This window comes from Dermacentor silvarum, chromosome 4, assembly GCF_013339745.2.
Source record: "Dermacentor silvarum isolate Dsil-2018 chromosome 4, BIME_Dsil_1.4, whole genome shotgun sequence".
Taxonomy (NCBI): domain Eukaryota; kingdom Metazoa; phylum Arthropoda; class Arachnida; order Ixodida; family Ixodidae; genus Dermacentor; species Dermacentor silvarum.
The window spans coordinates 180,560,082-180,580,076 of NC_051157.2; the positions used below are offsets into that span (position 1 = coordinate 180,560,082).

Below are 19,995 nucleotides of genomic sequence, written 5' to 3' on the forward strand. Positions count from 1 at the left end.
TATGGCGAATATCGTGTATAAGGAATTTATTTTCAAATAAGATGCAACTTCATCATAATGAAGTTCAACTGTACCATGCCTCCTCACCTCCTTGACTTCACTTCACCACATGAATGCATCAGTGACGGACATGCATGCATGCCTGAAAAGGTGTTTGTTTCCATGACAACAAATATTGCATGCTTACGCATAATTGTGGGAAACGATAGCCTATAGCCTACCTTTGTTATTTCCTTCTTTCTTTCTTTACGAGAAGTGCACACCTGCGAGATGAACATCCGTGGTTGTTTGCTTGGTTGCTGTGCAGTTTGAGTGTTGCGGCGTCCACAGCTACCGCGACTGGCACCGCATTTCAGCGTGGCCCAACGAAGAGTGGGTGCCCCAGTCGTGCTGCCTGGAGGAGTTCGTGAACGGCACTGTGTGCGCCACTTCCAAGAACCCGCGTCTCATCCACGAGGGGGTCAGTGCAGCACTCCCTTCTTCTGTCTCGCTGGCCACGGAACTTTCCGTGTGAACACTCAGCAGATGAGCTCACTTTCGCATTTATTTACAGCAAATATTGAAGCTCATCCAAAGTCTTTCAGCCTGGTGATACAGTTCTGGAGGCCATTATTGTTGAGGAAGATGTCTCAAGTCTATTCGTCACTCCATGCCTGTTTTGAAATGAAATGCTGCATGTAGCTCGGATATTATCTGAAATAGAACCTCTTTTTTTACGTTACTTTCCTTGCACTCTACTTCAAAATGATTGTCCCTATGAAAAGAGTGGATGATTCACAGAGTTGTGCTAAGAAAGGGCCAAGTTGGCAACTTTCTAAACTTAGCATGAAATCTCTTAGACCCACACAGGTTTCTTTCAAGCGTTTATGATTTAAGTAAAATTTGTCCTGGTCTGAGGATTGAACCCAGCACTGTTGCTTTTTCAGGGCAGTCGAGATGGCAGAACAAGTGCAATATAATAGAAAAGTCAAAACACTTGAACATTGAATAAGACAATAAAGTTTCAGTAAATCTGTAAGGTGGAGGAAGTGGTGCCGAGTTGGATCCCTGGACCAGGACAGTGATGTTGTGCCATGTGCTTGTGTGTAAGAGTGCCTCTGCTTGCTTTGGCGTGAGTGTGATTGTTCCAAATGCAAATTTAGAGTCCATGCTCTCTGCTGGAAGACAGCGCTCTGTGCCATAGCTTTTGAACTACTCTGAATCTGCCATTGAAACTCGGCATTGGAGAACAAACTTGGTTTGTTGATATTCCAATTAAAATTGAGCGAAAGAGTAGAGTTGGGTGAGTCATGTGGTAGTGTTTTAGTGTTGCAGAATGTGTGGAGAGGAAAGAGAAGCACAGTTGAGGATAGCGGGAAATTCATTATGCTGATGACATCAGGAGATTCGCAAACATAGAATGGATCTGACTGACACAGGGCAGGAATAATTGGAGATTGCTGGGAGAGAACCTTGTCCAGTGATGGAGATAAAATAGCTAGATGACGATGTTAGTGGTGATCAACAGTTTTATATCTGATGTAAGTCTTGCACTGATGTTGATAGGCACTACAATGTAGCCATTGTTAGAAAAAAAAAGCAGGTCACAAACCATTGTCAAAACAAAATGACGCTTCGATATCTTTACGAATCTAGAAACGTCATTTTGTTTTGACTATGGTCAGCAACCCTCTTCGTTCCTAACAGGGATTTTACCTGACCAGGAGGTATTCTGCAGAACTCTCGACTATATATATAGGTCAGGCATAAGATACCTCCCTCACCTGGTGCTTTTTCTTGCTTCCTCCCGCTGTGATGCAGGGCTGCTACCGCAAGCTGCACCTGTGGATTATGAAGCGGCTCTACATTGTGGGCATTGTGTGCATGAGCTTTGCCTTTGTCCAGCTGTTTGGCCTCATCTCAGCCATGCTGCTGCTCTGCACAAGTGCTGAGAAGAAGAAAAAGAAAAAATACAACTCGAGGTCAGCACATGTCCTTTACGCTTCTCTCCCTCACACGTCGCACAACGTGCCAGCACCGACAGCATTTTACTGTCAAAAAAAAAAATTAACACCTTGGATATTGCATTGCTTGCGTTGGAATGCCAATTTAGTAGCACAGCTTTAAGGCTGGACAACCATATTCAAGGAAGTGGCTGTGCGTATGCAAATTATTACTGTCACAACACAGAAAGGCTCAGGCTAGAGCCCAAATTTGGCAAGGGAGTGATTCATCTTTGTCAGGCTCCGATAACTGCTTACCTTGGCAGTGTTTATTTACATAGCTCATCCTCCCCCAAGGGTGAGAAGCACATGTGGGTGCGAAACGGTAAGCGGAGGGTTAAAGAACTGGAGTTGTTCCAAAAGGAAGCATTAGTTGTGATAACGAGAGAGGTGGGGAATGTAAAATTCTTAGAACATTGTTTATATAAATGCTTAGGGCTGCTTGTAAACCTTTTTTTCATGGGTGCTGCCATATTGTTTAGGCAGTGGCCCCATCTATGGGCAGTAGGCATGCTGGCTTGGGCGGGCACTCCTTGTTGTAAGCCAGGTATACGCTAGGCGGCAGTTCCTGGTTGTTGTTTTCACACCCGCACGGTCTATTTAGTATGACGTGGCGTCTTCTACGTGGGACACAATCTGTGAGACACACTGAAGAGGTTAAAGTCAGAATGGCCGGTGTTTCTGCTGGTGTTGAGGCGGACGGAACACTCAGTGTGATGTTAATTTGAGTCTATAGTCAGCCTTGGATATCAGTTGTATATTTCTGGAAATTTGTTCACAAATTTGACCTTACTGCAGCGTTCTCACTGTAATTCTAAGCTGTGGTTTACCAGCAATGAGTAGGTAGAAAACATGACGATCCTAACAGCGTGGGTACCATGCTGCTACAAAATAAGTTGCACTGTCCTTTTGGCACGCGTTCAAATTGGTCTTTGTAGGTACATTGCACAACTACCTTGTTTGCTGGATGAGGATTCCGCCCATGCATAAAATAGGTTTGGGTAATATAACAGCATACCGTGCAGTGTGAATCACACTTGTCGAGTGGTTGAGCGACTGGCTGCGGAATGTGCATCCGAAGCAGTGGTAGATGCTGGGTTACAGATCTGTTTCTATTTTATAGTGCATAGTGCAAGCATGCAGCAAGACCGTGCGAGGTGTTATTTAGATGTTATCCATTTTTTTTTCCCTCGCATTGGAAGAGGATGAAAACAACTTTTTTTTCGGTCTCCTTCGTCTCCTCCTCTACGACGCACTCACCCATTTTACGGAAATTGTGTCCTCACAAATAGTTGACGGATTCTTTTTATGTGATCCCCTTTGGATATTACTGCTTTACAGGGCAAAAAGGCAATACTGAAGCGCAAAGCTTATATGTATAATGCTAGTTTACCAACTGCAGTGATCGCTGTGTTGAGCAACGTCGTCGGCCTCATACAGGAGGATAACAAAGACATAGCATAGTGATTTTAAATCTCCTCAACTTGAAATGTGTGAGAATGATGCCGCTGGCTGATGCAAATGTTTTATGATTGGTGTTTAGATGTTTTGGGATTGCATTGGGTTGGCTGCACACGAGCACACTTATGCTTTAGTTCCCATGCCAAGTGACCACATAGTGAGAATATTTTTCAATTCATGCTGGCAATTTACGGACACCTGTTCTCTTCATCGAGTGAATCCGATACACTCAATATAGTTCACAACACATGCACACACCGTGGCTGATAATGCACGTTGCATGTTTGCGCAGCCAAGATAAATTTCCACATTACTGTATAGTTACTGCTGCACCAAAGGCTACACAGTGGTTCTTTGATGACCTCGTATGAATTGACATCCCGTAAATTTCACGTAGAATGAGCAAAAACATCTCCAAATCGTATCGCTGCACAGGACGGCAACACAATCAAGCCGAGTTGCATCGGCTCACATTTTCTTTGCTTTATCAAAGAAAATAGTCAGCGTTATCCCACAAGAAGAAATTTACAATTGCCAAAAACAAGGACAAATTATGGAAAACAAACAATGCAATACCAGGTAATGTGATTAGTAAATGAACTGGAAGATAGATAAGATTTTGGCATTAGTTCACAGGCTTTAAAAAAAAACTATAGGTAAAGAAATCTTGCTGGAAAAAGAAATATTTTTGAGCACAAAGCAATATTGCATAGAATTTATATGTAAATTATACTGATTGTGTCATAAGTAGGCGTGAGTGCAGCTTTGTCTCCCTTTTTTTTTCTTACTTTGTTACTACTGTATGAAAAGTGTCTGTAATTAGCTGCTTTTGTAAGTGCCAAATACCACTTTGTTATCACTCATATTGTTGTATGATGCATCAAATGTTTTTTTGTGTAATACATATGTATTGGTTGGGAACCAGACATGCAGAAGCCTTTGTCAGGCATATAAAGTGCCTTTTGCTTCTGTCCCTTTTCTTGTGTACGTATGCAAGAAAGAATAAAGATACTACTACTACTACAAGCCCAAGAGGAGGAGAGGCTCACCGCGTGCCCTTTCCTCCTCACCAAATAAAAAGGTCTATAGTGACAGATATACATTGTTATCTTTTATACAGCAACCATTTTTCGCTGGCTAACCACTGTTCCAAAGTTATTGCTTGGCGCAAGAAGTGCCTGCTTGTATCGGAACTAGTTTATCAAAATCTGGGCCGTGGTCTGAGCCTTGCCATGTTCATCCATCTGTTGATGACTTCAAGCCTCCACCTTCCTGTGAACCCTGTGTCTTGTTTGGATCACCACTGATAATATGTGCCCCTCAAGTTACCTTTCTTCTTTTTTTTTTTTTCGGGACGAAGCAAGTAGTCACTAAGAACTACTGGAGCAGAATTTTACCCTCCTGAAGTCAGTCAGCTAACAGGAGGCAAATAGTCCTAAATGCCTGGTGTTCTCAACAATAAAATGTTTGTTGACTCGCAGATACATCCAGTATGCAGCAATGGTCTGAACCAGGCACACGTACACTCTGCAAAATTGCTTGAGGAGGCAACACCATAGGAAAATGGTAAGTGCAATTTCTCCCCAATAGTCTACGTCACATTAGTGCATGTTCGAGATGCGCAGCAAGAGAAATTTTGTGTCACTTATTATATTTACACATCTAGCAGGACAACAACAGCCCTAAATATCCTCTTGAAATGTTGTACTAGGGATGGTCGATTAAATTTTTTAATCGATTAACGATTAATCGTTCGTCGGTTTAGCGTATAATCGATTAATCGTTTTCGATGCGGGGTCTTTCATCAATTAATCGATTAATCGACTTTTTTTTCGGGCGCTTTAAATAGGCTGAAACACAGTTACTTATCTACTCACGTAAGTACCTATAGTAAATTTTGAAAGGTGGAACCAGCATAATAAATATAAGTGTATGAACTTTGATAAAGGATAATGTTTAATTTGTTAGAGGTCAAATATAATTGCCACTAGTGACTAGTGAAGGAATCAGCAATATACAGGGTGCTCATATTGACACGTGTACTTGTTTATCTTTCATTGGTGACCCCTTTTCACCGGCTAACAAATGTTAAACGTTATCGCTCGGCGCAGTAAGCGCCTGCATGTATCGGAAGTTTCCCGAACGTTATCGATGCTTTTATCCGTTGTCTATTGTCACGGACGCTTATGTAACTTGATTGTATGAGCAACGCGAATTGTCTTGTACTTTCTGGAAGACAAGCGAGCACCAGGGATTACTCTGGAAGCTTCGATGATTCCTGTATAAAAGCCGACGCCTTTCGCCGCTGATCATATTTCGACGATCGCCGACTGTGTTCGCCGCTATCGTTGTGCTTCGAGCGCAACTTGGTTTTGTGGGTACAGGTTCGCCCAATAAAGAAATCCGTTTCGTCATTCACAGTTTTGCGACTGTTTTCTTCACCGTCACTACTACGTGACAATATTTAAGTTTTACGGAATTTTAAAAATTCGCCTGTGGCAGGTAGCATAATTATTATCGTTGAGCTGGGTTATTCGAAGAGGCGGACATTAGTAGCACGAGAAATCGAGACATATTCAACCAATTAACAAAAATTGACGAATGAACTTCTTAGTTAATTACTTTAGGACACATATTGCAATTTACGAATTGTAGCCTGCCGGCCGGTGAGTTTGCAAGACGCATCTACTTGAAATGAATTTTCAGGATGACACCAGTTTCGAGATCTTATTGCTGAAAGTGTGGGACGAAATACATGGGCGTTCCAGTTACTTTTGTGCTTCAATGCATTTTGGTAAAAAATTAAGTCGAACAACACTGCATTTTTACGGCGAGTTTGATAGCGCATATCTCCAAACTGGTTTGATTCTGGAAGTTCACTCCAAGTGGATAGGCCTGACAAGCTCACCGGCTACAATTGGAAAATTGCTAGATGAGTCTTACAGTAATTAACCAAGACGTTAATTAGTGATTGTTTGTTATTTGTTTAAATATATGTTTCGATTTCATGTGTTAATGTCCGCCTTATCGAACAACCCAGCTCAATGATAAGAATTATGCTACCTGCCACGGGTGATTTCTAAAAATTCTGTAAAACTTAAAAATGAACACCCTGTATGTTAAAAATGGCACTTACTGAGGAGGGTGGGCATGGAGGAAGGAGAAACTAGAAGAGAACGTCGCAGCACGACTGACATCAAGAAGTAATTGCGCAACACGTGATCGCCACATCAGAGCGCGCGGTAGGTTTAATGCTGCCGGGTGCAGGGCAGCAGCGCAGCTGAACGGGTGCGCACCGATTTGAAAGTACTACGAAGAAAACATTATCGGTCAATACGTTGTCTCCCAGGGTCACGTGCTGACCCTATACTGCGAGGTAAAAAGCAAAGGAAATGCCTTGACGGTGAGTTCGCTTGCCAAGACTTGCTGCCTGACGTAATGCCCTCTCCTAGTTTATTTCTTCCTCCACGGGGGAGTCCTTTTCTCCGGCCGCAGGCAGCCTGTGTGACGTGTGCCTAAAGTGGCGAAGCGCTTCGCCAGCTCGACATGACTCGGGAAAACAGTCGACAGTCGCTCTCAGTCTTCGCAGCCGCGCTGTCGTTGCTCGTACTCCGCTTTCTATCAAACGATTTCAAAATTTTCACGCCACTTTAGTCACTGTCTGGAAAACGATTAATCGAACTGGTTTAATCGATTAAACCGATTAAATGAAAGGTAGACATCGATGACGATTAATCGTTTTGCGGCGTACTTTTAGTCGATTAATCGATTAATCGTTCATCGATATTGCCATCCCTAGTACGTACTCACTTTTATTAACTGGGGGGGAAAAAAAAGGAAGAAAAATTGGGGATGTTCTTTGTTACAATGTGTAATACAAAGATATTCTCGTTTTACTTCTTGATGACAGTATTTGGATGTTATGTTGCAATTGCTATCAAAAATATAAAAATTTATGATATTACCAAATGCTGTATAGGGTGCTGTACAGTTAAAAAGCTTAACCAGTAATAACAGCAATATAACTCGAATATTTCCTGACCTTTATCAGAAGGAAGTGGCTGATATGCGCAGTGAGGTGTGCAGGGCTCAGCGATTCAAACACGATAATCGGCCCGCATAGCTGTCGGCACTTCTTGTGCATCCAGTGGGGGCTAGGGACGCCAAGCATTATGGTATACAATGAAAGCGAGGGGCTTTGTGAGCATTGCGACTGCATTTGGCCCCACAGCAGTCACCCAGCACTCCCCGACAGTGCAAAAAGTGCCGACAATCATGCGGACCAGTTATCGCCTTTGAATCACTGAACACTCCAAATTTATGTATAAGTTCATCTGTAGGCCCCTTATGTCAGATTTCAACGATAATCGAAGGCAGTGTATTAAGTGCTTGTTCCCTTTAAAGGAGGACGATACCGTACAGCAAATGATGTACGTAATTGAAGTCTTAAGCATTGCATGTGTAAACATTCGTTTCGTCGTATGACTGGTGTTGCCAGGTCACATGAAGGGGGTACGTTAGGGTGGAGCTGCTTAAAGCTGTCATTGATTCAATGCTGCTGAGTCTGTGTCTTTTCTGAACAAAGCACACTTAGCCTTACCATGACACAGATTTTCTCTGGTGCTCGTGCGCATGTTCCACTGCACTTGTTCTGTTTTGAACTGTTGGTCTGTTCATGTGCTTAAACACGGTTTCTGCCTCCTCCTGCAGGTGTTTCAAGCCACTGCAACTGTTTGTGTTGAGTGAAAATAAGAATGCAGGCACGGTGATCCCATCGCTGGTCAGCAGTCTGCATTGTCTTTTCAAGCGAGGAAGTGTCGCAGTCGTGTGTGGTCAGCAGTGACCACTGCCGTCTACTGTCACGGAGGGAGGTGATTTGATGGCTGTGTGCCCTTCACGCAGCAGAACTCTCATTTTGTTGCAAAACTCGTATCAGTTCGGGTTTCAGTGGTCCATATCCCCGGGTGGTACAGACGTCGCTCGGTTGTGGTGCCTGCCTTCTGTCGACGATGTGCACTCATTGTCGACTGTGATGCATCTGTGCGCATAATAATTGAAGACGTTTCATGTGCGGCCATCACAGGGCCGCCTGCGACTTTTGTTTTGGGGTAGTTGTTGTTAAGGGGCTTGGTACCGCATTTATACTTGCCAAGGTAACTATGTTTGTGTCAGCTGGGAGGGAGCTTTTTGTTGCTTTTTTTTTTGCATCGTGTTCGCCTGACAGTGAGGCAATTTGGACTGCTTTGTCTAGGCAAATGCCGTCAGTGTGAAACTTTCCTGCGCACAAGTTAATGTCAGCTGTCCGAGCTGGCGAGCACAGTGTATTTTGCAAAAAAGCACTAAGAATGTTTTCTAGTGGTGGTCGGTGAGTACTGCAGGAAAACAGGGCATGTAGGCACATCTCCGGCTGTTGTGTTACACCCTTAAAGTGTGAATAGTGCCTAGGTCGCTCTGCTTGTATTGTACCATTCTGATTGTGCAAAATGCACCGTCTTTATGCTAAGGACTGGGCCACATAACATCTTTCTCTTTTTTTTTCTTTTTTCATGTGGGCATTTGTTGGTGGTGGTTGTCTTGTCTTGGTTCATGAATGCATTGAGAGAATTACCATCCCTCTCTTTCTGTGTGACTGTTTTTTTTTTTTGGCACAGTCAAACCTCATCTTAGTGAACGTTTGATGCAGAGATGCGTTCAAGTCACATCTGACTCGAAAATACCTTTATTATATTTTGTATTCGTTAAAAGCGTATACAGTCAAACGCCTCTATAATGAAGTGCTTGGGACCGCCAAAATTCCTCGTTTACAGGTCACTTCGTTGTAATGATTGTGCACTGTACTGCTCACAATAGATCCGTCTAAATACATTCAACAAGAGAAAACCTTTATTCAACACGAATTCAAGAGAGACTTAGTGAAATATGTCGCTACTTTTGCGCACACTTTGTCTGGCAAAATGTGCGACTGCAGCCAACCTCATTGCATTGAGGCACACGGCATGCTTCGCGGCAAAATGCGGAAACGACGCCAGGCAAAACTGTAGATTGTCAAATGAAGCTATTGCCTTCATTGTCGTTGAAATTCTTCGTCTGTTTAGAGGCTGTTCATCCCTGTTGCCTTTGTTGACATTCACTTCCTAACCGCCCCAGAAGGCTTTGAAGACTTCGTCGGTCGTCAATTGCGATAACACCGTGACGTTGTCATCAACTGCGAAGTATTCGTGAACTGTCGCACCCACTGATGTGTCACAGCAGGCAGCATACTAGTTGGGCAATTCGGGAGCAGGACAGCAGGACTGTAACACTCGCCGACATTGGCACACTCGATCATCAAGTGCGTCGCTAGTGCTGCAGTTATCGCTAATACAGACTGCAGATAAGTGGCGTCTGCAGAGGGCAGAGAATGGGTCACTTGTTATAAAGCAACAAATCAGCCGTCGAGGCACCTGGATTTCTTCAGGAAAATTCGTTGTAGTGGTCTTCGTTGTAGAGATGTTCACAGTGCACATGAAAGAGAAATTTGGCCGGGACATAATCATTCCTTCGTTATACTGGTCATTTTGATGTGGAAGTGTTCGTTGTATAGAGACGTTCGACTGTATTTGTTACGTGCCGATACTGGCAAGAAAATGTTTAGATTTAGTTGGTTGTATTCGTGTTTGTTATAGTAGCAGTCTACAACCTCTTTATGACGAAGTCGCATCGGACACAAAAAACTTTCATTACGTAGGCATTCATTGCAAACATATATTTGCGACATACTGATAACGGCAACAAATTTTGTTAGATTTACTTCGTTATATCCAATAATTCTTTATATCCGTGTTCATTATATCGAGATTTGATTGTATAGGATGACTGCAAGGTTCTGCAACTTGCAGATCAATGATTATGGGGACTGTTGGCATTTCCTGTCAAAGAGCATGTTTCACGTGAAGCAGTAGCTTCTGTGTGGTAAGTTCACTACAAGCTTTGGAGGCAGTAATGGACAAGGCAAGCTCTAATGTTGAAGTTGAGATAGAATGCTTCTTTTGTATAACATTTATTGTGACAAAGCTCACTTAGCAAGTAATGTAACAGTACTGTATACACTCGTGTAAGAACCGCACCCCCAACTTGGCAGCTTAACATCTGACAAAGAAAAAGGTAAACAAAAAGGCGTAGTTGTTGCTTGTCACCTTTGATTTTGAGCGTGTGGTCTGTGATGCCTTCAGACAATGTTGTAAGAACCTTTGAAGCTCAGACATATCTGATGCCATAAATGGCATGAAAGACAACTATATCCTCGATGTGTGCTGCCGAATCGAGCCTGAGCAGTGACGACAATGACAGTGGCTAAGTGCTAGATTGGCACGTGCCCAGGGACTGATGTGCATGCACGAACAAATAATACATTATGAAAGCAACAGTGTTTGCTCTTTTGCTCTACAGGGATAACGTGGATTACACACAGCCGTAAAAATTTAACCGAAATGGCCCACCCCTGTGTTTAGGGCTGCGCTGCCTCAAGATTGTGAAAAAAAAAAAGTGCAGCCCTTACACGAGTGTATACAGTAGTTGGAGGATCATGAGAGAACATAAGTTTTGTGGTCAGTATTATGGGATGCCTTTAAATTCGTGGGAAAATCTTGCGCAACATAGTGCAGACTTCCTTGCCATTTGGAAATAGTCTACCATGCCATTGTTTCATTCTGTATGTTGCTGAGGTGGTCTCGTGTGGTACTATCATCAGTGAACAGTGTTCTTGTCTCATGTTTGAGGTATCCTTTACGATATTTTTTCTTCCTTTTCATGGACCAGGGTGATGGTACCACTGTATTCTGTGTGCCCATAATGCCCATAAGTTTAGCAAGTGTTTAACTATTTGACTGGTAGCCACTTATTGGTGAGTGTCGTTAGCGGCCTCTGGTATTGCTTCACAGCTACATGAGAGCAATGCAACCAGCTTGCTATCTACACAGGAGTACAAGTCTAGGATCTTTTTCCTTTTTTTTTTTAGAATGACCAAGTGACATTGTGCTTTTTCGTGTGGAGGCTCTTTTTTTTTTTCACTCTCTATTTGCACCTACACTTTGTACGAAGGGAACAATGTTATCAAGTGCCGCATTTTGCAGCTAGGTGCATGCTCGTGCAGCTTTTTACACATTCCATGTTTTTCGTTTGCAGCCTCGTCGTGTTTTGCTTCAGATTCTCGCACAACGTTTTGCTATGCCGCGAGGCGTTTTCTCGCGCTTAGTCCTTCGTTCTTTAATGTTTTTTATAAGGTGAGCAGGAGCATTCCTCTCACAAAAATATCCACGCTAGTCTCGTGCGAACAAAGGGTGAGACACATTCCATTTGTGCACAAATGAAAAAAAAAAAAAAAGTTACGAGAAAAACTCTAATAACGCCCGCATGCAAAGCTCACGTAGTTCCTGTCGCTGGAACTCCTCTTGTGCCTCACTTCCTTTCTTGAACACCTGGCTGTGGCTGGTCAATGTCGTGGCCCTTAATCAGGAAGCTGAAGGGGGTTTAATAACTCTTCAAAATGGTTCAGTACGTTGTACCACTTTGTTTGCAGGTAGTGAAATCTGTCTTCTCATTTCAACTACATACTTTCACTCTTGAGCACTTTCTGCATCTGTGCTCACACTGTCCCGGACAAGCCCACATGGAAGAGCAAGTAGCACTGCAGAGTTACTCCAGTAGGGGCAATGCTTTGCAAAACCTGGGCTTGCGTACCATTGCGTGGACACTGATATTGGCATTTCTGCTCCTAAAACACCAGAAAAGGCATCTGGTTCGAACCGGCATATACCGTATATACTCATGTGATGGCCCCACGCGTGTAATGGCCGCACCCAGAACTTTGTAAAAAAAAATCTTCACAAAAATGTTTAAAAATTGCCCATGTATAAGCCACACCCCATTTTTGAGCAGGTTGGCAGTGTTATCTGTTGTGTGGTGCGAGAATTCCAAAGTGTTTATTTTTTTTTAATGGGTGGCAAAACAAGGCAGCTGTGCCGAGTTTTTGGCGCCTCCATTTAAACAAAAGCACAGCCTCCAAGATTTGGTTTCTGCCTCCAAGACAATGTCGTCGCTGATCCGTAGGGCTTCACCATTTATTCTAGCCGGCAGTTGACGCGCTACAGCAATAGCCAAGAATAGCCAGAGCCAGTACAAGCGAGTACTGTAGTTCAATAAAGGCAAGTACCATTGAAAAGATTTGCGAAAAAAAAAATGCCGCGTTTTCTCCGTGTAATGGCCGCACTCCCGATTTTCACCCCAAATCTCAGAAAAAAAACTGCGGCCATTACACGAGTGTATATGGTAGTATCAGCCTTTTCAAGATTGGTATACTTTCCCACTGTAGAGGGATCACTGCATGTATAAGTAACTGCAAACTTTTCACAGGACCCTTCAGCTTCCTGTTAAGTGTATTGAGTAGGTGTGGACGCAAATGCCTACAGCCTCACAAGGTTTGCTTCTTTTTTTTGTCTGAGAGGTCGTGAGGGTAGCCTCTGCTTGGACGGTGGTCGTGGTGAAAACAGCTACGATCACCCATCTTCCTGTCTCGTTTGTAGGTTTCTTGGATGGGCACAAATGTACAGGTTGTGCTCAATCGTTGCAGTCTAACATGCTGCGCTACATCTGCGCGCTCTAAGTGTCTGTATGAATTGCCTTGCAACAAAATCTACAGCGAGAGAGCGTCGTCGTCAGCAAGTTCCTTCAAAGTGAAATGAATACCTGCATCTTCGTGGCAAGACCGAACATTTTGTATTCACTTCCTGTGCCACAATGTCGTGTGCAATTTGCACCGGAGATTTCATCCCCGCAGTTATCCTATTGCCTATGGACTTGGAGTTAGGCAAGCGGCGAAGGGAGTTATTTTTTGGCAACACTCTAGGCAACAAGTGTGTTGGTGTCAGGCCTGACTTGCAACTGAGTTTGTGCAGCGTGAATGGACAGGATATAAACAAACACAAATGACGTAAACGGGGACGTCTTTTGCAACTAACTTTCAAGAATAGGCCCTCTTTCTTCTAGGGGAGGCTGCCATGAGATAAGGCACCATTTTGGCCTTGCTGTGAGAAGACTCTTCTTGTAACGCTTGACTAGCACTGTGAAAAAGTGGCATCTTCTAGCACTGCCATTCTTTTTCACAGCATTGCCTAAGGTTGGGCGTAGTAGGAACCACTTGTACCTCGCATCTTGATGTATTTTACTATGCTGGCGTAGTAATAACCGACGAAACTGATGACAGCGCACAGTGTCTGATGACCATAGCTAGAAGTATCAATGTTATTTGTGGACACTATCCCATTCAGTCACTGTGACCACTGCCTCAACACAAAACACATATAGCAACACTATATATTTACTGTTGAACGAGCACACTGATGTGTTGTCCTTTTATTTATGGGGACACGTACTGCCGTACATGGATGCATATCTATATTTATCATTTTTCATTGCATGCAAACCATAGTGAGACGTATGGTTCCTGCAGTGGAATCCAGGCCTACTGCTGTGTTGTATGTTGTCTGTCCGATGAAAGTGGCTCAAAAGAAGGAATTGCTTGTAAGCTTTCTGGCACTTCGAAGTGATGTGATGCTGGGGGTCTGCAGTGTGCATATCTTGCCTTGTGACATCATCATTTCTTTTTCTTGTGACATGTGCACAGCTCTTTTCTGGTCAAGCTCTTTTTTCTTCTTTTTATTTTTCTTTCCTCTTTTTCTTTCTTTGCGGGTGGGGGGGGGGGGGGAGTGGTAAAGTGTTCTATGATTGCCGCTACGTTTGGACAAGAATCCCTCCACAATGGGGTCAGCTTGCCACGCCTTCTTCATCGAGGTGTCATTGTGTATGAAATGTGCCTCAAAAATTCTGTCCTTTCTTTGATGCCTTCCACGTGCTAGGTTTTAATGGTACAGTGTTTCCAGATCAGATAACTTCACTGTGGTCTTGGGAAGACAGGCCCTTTCTTTGCCAATAGTTTGTCAAATTTTTCTTGTGTGGTCTCGTTAGCCTTGAATGTTGGAGGCCCATGACATTTCGATGGTGTTTGATGTGATGTGCGTGTACTTTTGAATGTCAGCTGTTCATGGTGTCTACCTAAACTGCAAGGCCAGGTTAAGGTACGAAGGAGTGACTGCTTCATTTTTCTGATCGCCATCTTGAGGGCTGTGTACAACCCTGTTGTCACCAGAGGGGCAACAGGCTGCAGAGCAGGCCATTTACACGTGAAACTATTGGAACACCTTTCCCTCTCTTTGTGAACTGTGAATTCTGCATATTTATATTGTGTGTGTGTGTGTGTGTGCACGTTTTCTTTTCTACACGATGCAGCTGTAAAACGCACATGGCTGATTTTGGCTGCAGTCATTGCATTTTCTTACATGTTTCGGCCTTTTATTTTTGTGGCATGTGTAGTGCAGCTAGCGCATATTGCAAGTCATGTCTGCACAGCAAGCTTAGTGCACATCATGCTTTTTCACTTGTTATACAACTGATATGTCGTGCCCCGAGTGAGAAGATGCAGCACGGAAGAAAACAGCGTTTTGGTGCATGTCAAACCTGCGCAAATCTGCAGCGTGCGTCCAGTCATGTTTGTCAGTCGTCTAGGACTCCCGCAAGATTTCAAGTCTTGGAACCGGCATCTTGAATATGCATCGTCCCACTTTGTCTCTGCAGCTGCCTTTTTCTGCACTCTTCAACTTCTGCCGCGACGTGCATGGTTGAGCAGATATACCTAAACTCAGTTCCAGTGATGCCAGAATTTGAACGCTTTGTGTCTGGCCGCCTGTCACTGCCGAGAGTTGCCTTTTCTACGTTTCTTTTCCCCGATTCTTCGTCTGTCATCTTTCTCGACTCTTCACTGCTGATGTGACAGCCAATGTGTCACCATGCTCCTGCTGTGAGGAGAAGCCACTTCCATAGTGAAAACACTGCCAGCACTGCTGGAGTTGCAACTTTCCCGCTTCTGTACCAAATGTTGCTTAAATACGAGCACCATATATACATGAACCTTCTGGCCAGGTCAGCAGCTCGTTCACACTCAAATTTTGCCCGGACTTGGCCTTTCACAGCGCACGCAATTTAGCACAATGTTTGGGTGCAATAGTGACTTCGTTTTATTCAGCAGTACCAGGTAGACATCACCTGCAGTGATGACAAACAAACAATAATTTGGAATTTGCAGAAATAGAACAGTGGCGTCATTTCTCACTGTATTGGCACAACACTACATGTACTATGTTTTGTTCTAGAAGTGACAGACTTTGCCAGTTTGTTGCACTGAAATCAGCACTTGTCCTGCATCACTGCACATAATATACGCACTCCTGCTTTGCTATGAATGAAACACATGGTTATTTCACCCAAACATGATGCTAAGTGTCATGTACACTAAAATGCAATAAACGGTTGGGTGCAGGCTAGCTGGTTCTTCAGCATGGATGCCAAGTTACACAACATAGTTATATGAAGCACACAAGAAGAAAACATGAATTACGCAGTACAATTGGCATTGGTGTCTAAAATGCAATCTCTGTGTGAAAGTTGAGTGCAAAGGAAGCCTGCGATTTAGCCGAAACAGTCATGTATACCTGGCACTCTTATTATTGGAACGCTCAGTATAACTTGAGTGAAGGTTTGCGCGTACTATTGGCTACAAACAAGGGTTGACAGCCCCACAATGCTCAAGATTTCCTTCAAATTTCTTAACGCTCAAATGTGTTCCTGCACCAGCTATTTTCTTCTGACCTAAGGAATAACATGAAGTTATTTGCATTGTGTTAGTGTTGTGCTGTGGAGAAAGAAACAAAGTAATTTTTCCTAAATAAGAATTCTCTCACTTGTCAAAACTTTGTGGATCATGCTAGATTGACGATTCGACTGAAGAGCATACCAATGCCTCCATTAGGTTGCTCTGCTCACTGCCTGTTTGTCAGTCTGGTGAGAAGTGCAGGACTGCTTGTCTATGTGACAGTGTCTTAAATAGGAGTTTGAACTTCATTTCGCTCCTCACCACTCTGGAATTAAAATGTGATTGTGTGCCAGATAAGTTTTTGTCAGTGAGAGAAAATAGCTCACCTGTCAGTGCCTGAGTCACTTGTGGCTCTGCATGATAGAATTTATGCCAGAGGCAGTATATTGTCAGATTTGTCCTTACACTTGTCGCCTTGTTTTGATTAAACAAGATGAAATTCAGGTTTATTGGCTTCTAAAGTATCAGTGTGCTTACTATGCTCATTGCACCTGTGTGGCAAAACTGCCAACAGCATGCTTCTGGGGCACGTTTGCACTTGTTTGGTACCCATGGTGTATTGAATTGGTCGTTCATCAATGTGCCGCCAGGCGTGTCAGAGCATGTGTTTTTAGTGGGAACATGTTAGTCTATAGCTGGTAACATTTAGAGGTCTGTACATCAGGGCACTGAGAATCATAATGCACAGATGCAGGGATGACTTTTGACGACACGTCTGCTACACTGCCAGCGCATACTTGCATTGCGCATGGCACAATTTCTGCTGCTGTACCACTCAATGGGTGCCACTTAGTACGTCATTTCCAATTTTCCAGTTGTGTTCCAGCCTGCTACGTTCTCTCGGAAGGAATTTACGTCTGTCTGTGCAGATTTTCTGTCAGACATACAGTGTGTGGTATCCGGAAGGCAAGTCTAAAAGCTCACCTTGCCATAGCGCAGGTGTTTCATCTGATATAGCAGATAATGCTCCATCTCTGCATGTGCATTCTTGATTTTCTAAATGCTCAGTACCTCACAGAGTAGCGGGTACACATGCCTGCAGCTACCTTGAACTACCCTGCACTCGACATCAAAGGGGCTGGCTGTATTTGCTTATTGAACGCCGACACTAATGCTTTCCAAAATGAAAATGCGCTCTGTGTTCTCAATTGACATTTGCTGGCGTGTGCTGGACAGGGCTGTGGACAGTCACTGCTACAAATTAGTGTTGAGTGCACAGTGTGTTAAACTTTTAAAGGAAACACCAAACTGAGAATTAAGGCAATACAACTGCAGCATTTCTTCAGTTTTGTATGGATAAAGTGATGATGCGTAAAGCAGGCTTCGATACGTAAAAAAATGTGGTCTGCAGGCTTTCGTGCCATGTCTGATTGGTAATCGACGGCAGAATGCTAATCCAGGCGTTTCCTTTGAGAGTGGACCATACTGTACATAGTATGTGGCCAAGCCAGTATTTTCTCCTTTGTGACATTGTGTTAACCAGCAACCCTAATGTTTAGTGAACTGCCTTGTCATCTGGCCATGTAAGTCTCATCTGCTGTGCACAGAACTCGAACTAGATAGGTGATAGATAGTGGCAGCCGTAATGCACACAACGACATCTTGTGCAGATCCTTGTTCAAGTTGTGGTGTTTCTTTGACTGACAGAAAACAATTCAAAGTGTATACACCTTTCTGGACCACTTGCATGTTTTGCATATGCTCTGCACAAAGTGTATAATTCACATGTTGACCTTGTCTTAGTAGTGAATGTTGGTAGAGTACTTGCATGTTTTACTATGCATTGAGTACAAGCCTAGTACCCATGTTGAGCTCAAATTGCACATTAAGTGTGCATTTTCCTCAGTTAAAGCCGGTGTGGGAAAACTCGTTCACATGCAGTAAGGAATGCACTGAGAAAAGAGTAAATAGTGAAATGTGATTGATGTGTCTAGGATCTTTACAGTTACATTTTCCCACTGCATATAAACTCCCTGGTGGCCATTGGCAGAGGGATCACACAATACCTTGACTGCCTTTTCTGTTAACTCATTGCAGACATCCTGTTTCATACTTTCTGTTGTTTTTTTTTTTTTCTCAATTGAACATTCCAAAGTGAACGGTGACAGAGCTTGAGTTTTTTTTTTTTTTGTGGTTTTCATTATGTTTTGCCTTTGTATGCCTTTGAAGCATCTTGCTGTGGGTGAATAGGTGACAGAGCTTTGTAAATCTTTGAGAGACCATTCACAAGGAGGAGAAACGTATTTTTGATACCGCTCTCGAAGGGTGTCGGAATATTGTTGAAAGCAGCGTATGCAACTATGAGTCTAGCTCACTTTTTTTTAATACTATATATATATTTTTTGCATGTGTCATTTCCAACAAATATCAGGCTATGCAGAAAAAGAGAAGATGCTTGGCACGTGTTCCTGAGACGTATCTTTGTTTTCTATTATGTTTTTGATGTAAATCAAAAGTACAATGGGCTGGAAATAGATGGCGCTGGAAGAGTATGACACTGGATTGCACATTAGTGTATAAGATTTTTTTCTATTATTATGGCAGGGGCGCAGGAATGCCATGTCTCATGTGCGTATATAGTATATGCGTTCACATCCTGTGAGCAATTGCAGGCATATCCCAATGATGAATACCCCGTGCAAAGTTGTCAAGTACAAATTGCTCTCTCTCCTTCTTCGTATGAATATAATAGATATATACATATATATGAAGATTATATATATATATATATATATACACACATAAATGCATATCTATATGGTTGTTGAAGTGAGATAGAAAATGAAATTGTCACTAACTGTGCATGTGTTCGCTATAAATGTATATATATAGATATATATAGAATGTCAGGCTGTATTCTAGGAAATGGCAAGGGCTAAATAAATACTGTCTGTAGATGCCTGTTTGTTGTTCCTTTCTTATGTTGCTTTTCTGACTTGTCGAACATCATCGTCGAAAATTTGTGCCAGCGATCTTTTTAACAAAAATATTTGCCAGAGTGATGGGGTGGTGCCTGGTTCACCTGGGCATAGCGATGGTGATCAGGATTTGTAGTGCAACATACAAGAAAGAATGCATTTTCACCGTGAGTACAACATATGGATAAGCAAGAGGTAGACAACCCAAATCTCTGTCTTGTGCCCTGTGAAATCACAGTAATGACCACCGACGAGTCGGTCTTGACATGCGTGGATGTGGCTTCTCTGGCTGTGCTTTGTCTTGTAAAGCTGTCGATTGCTTGTCACAAGGAGAACTTCGACAATTCTTGACATGTCTGTGAAGGAGAACTGATTACCTAATACAGTGTAGACCGCTTACAACGTAAGTCGTCAGAGTCGCAAGCATCCGCACTATAAGCGGTACCGCACTGTAATCTAAACATTCTTCAAAGGCTGCACACGTGGAAAACATAGACAAGCAGCAGCGCATGTCCAAGAATTTAAGCGTACGACTGCAATTAACAGTCATACATTTGGCAAATATTTGCATGGTTGGGGACAACTGAATTAAAAAGCAAGAAGGAGCCTATCAGGCTCCAAAACGTCTGGTTTTAAAATTACAATAAATTTTGGTTGGGGTTTTCTTTACGACTGGGATCCCAATGACAACAATGACGTCCTTATTCTATGGGCATTAACTGCCAGGACATGGATATCCTAGGGTTAGGTCAAATACGAAGTGTTTTCACTGGGATCATCGCATCCGTTTAAATTTATAAACATTGAAAGATTCACTCCGAGGACTCGCGGTCTTCGCATCAGGCAAAGTAACACAGATAAAAAAAGATGCTATATAGTCGCCGACTAATTT

At 43.0% G+C, this 19,995-nt stretch overlaps 1 protein-coding gene across 1 annotated transcript in view; it reads left to right on the forward strand.

The window, feature by feature from the left end:
• The window catches only part of LOC119450792 (tetraspanin-4), a 36,500-nt gene extending 17,418 nt beyond the window's left edge, over positions 1–19,082 (forward strand). Inside the window, exons 5-8 of the mRNA XM_037714291.2 lie at positions 308–460; positions 1,801–1,961; positions 4,925–5,009; positions 8,154–19,082. Coding sequence (XP_037570219.2) covers positions 308–460; positions 1,801–1,961; positions 4,925–4,952 — 342 coding nt within the window. The 3' untranslated portion in view covers positions 4,953–5,009; positions 8,154–19,082. The remainder of the gene's footprint in view (positions 1–307; positions 461–1,800; positions 1,962–4,924; positions 5,010–8,153) is intronic.
• The last annotated feature ends 913 nt before the right edge of the window (positions 19,083–19,995 follow it).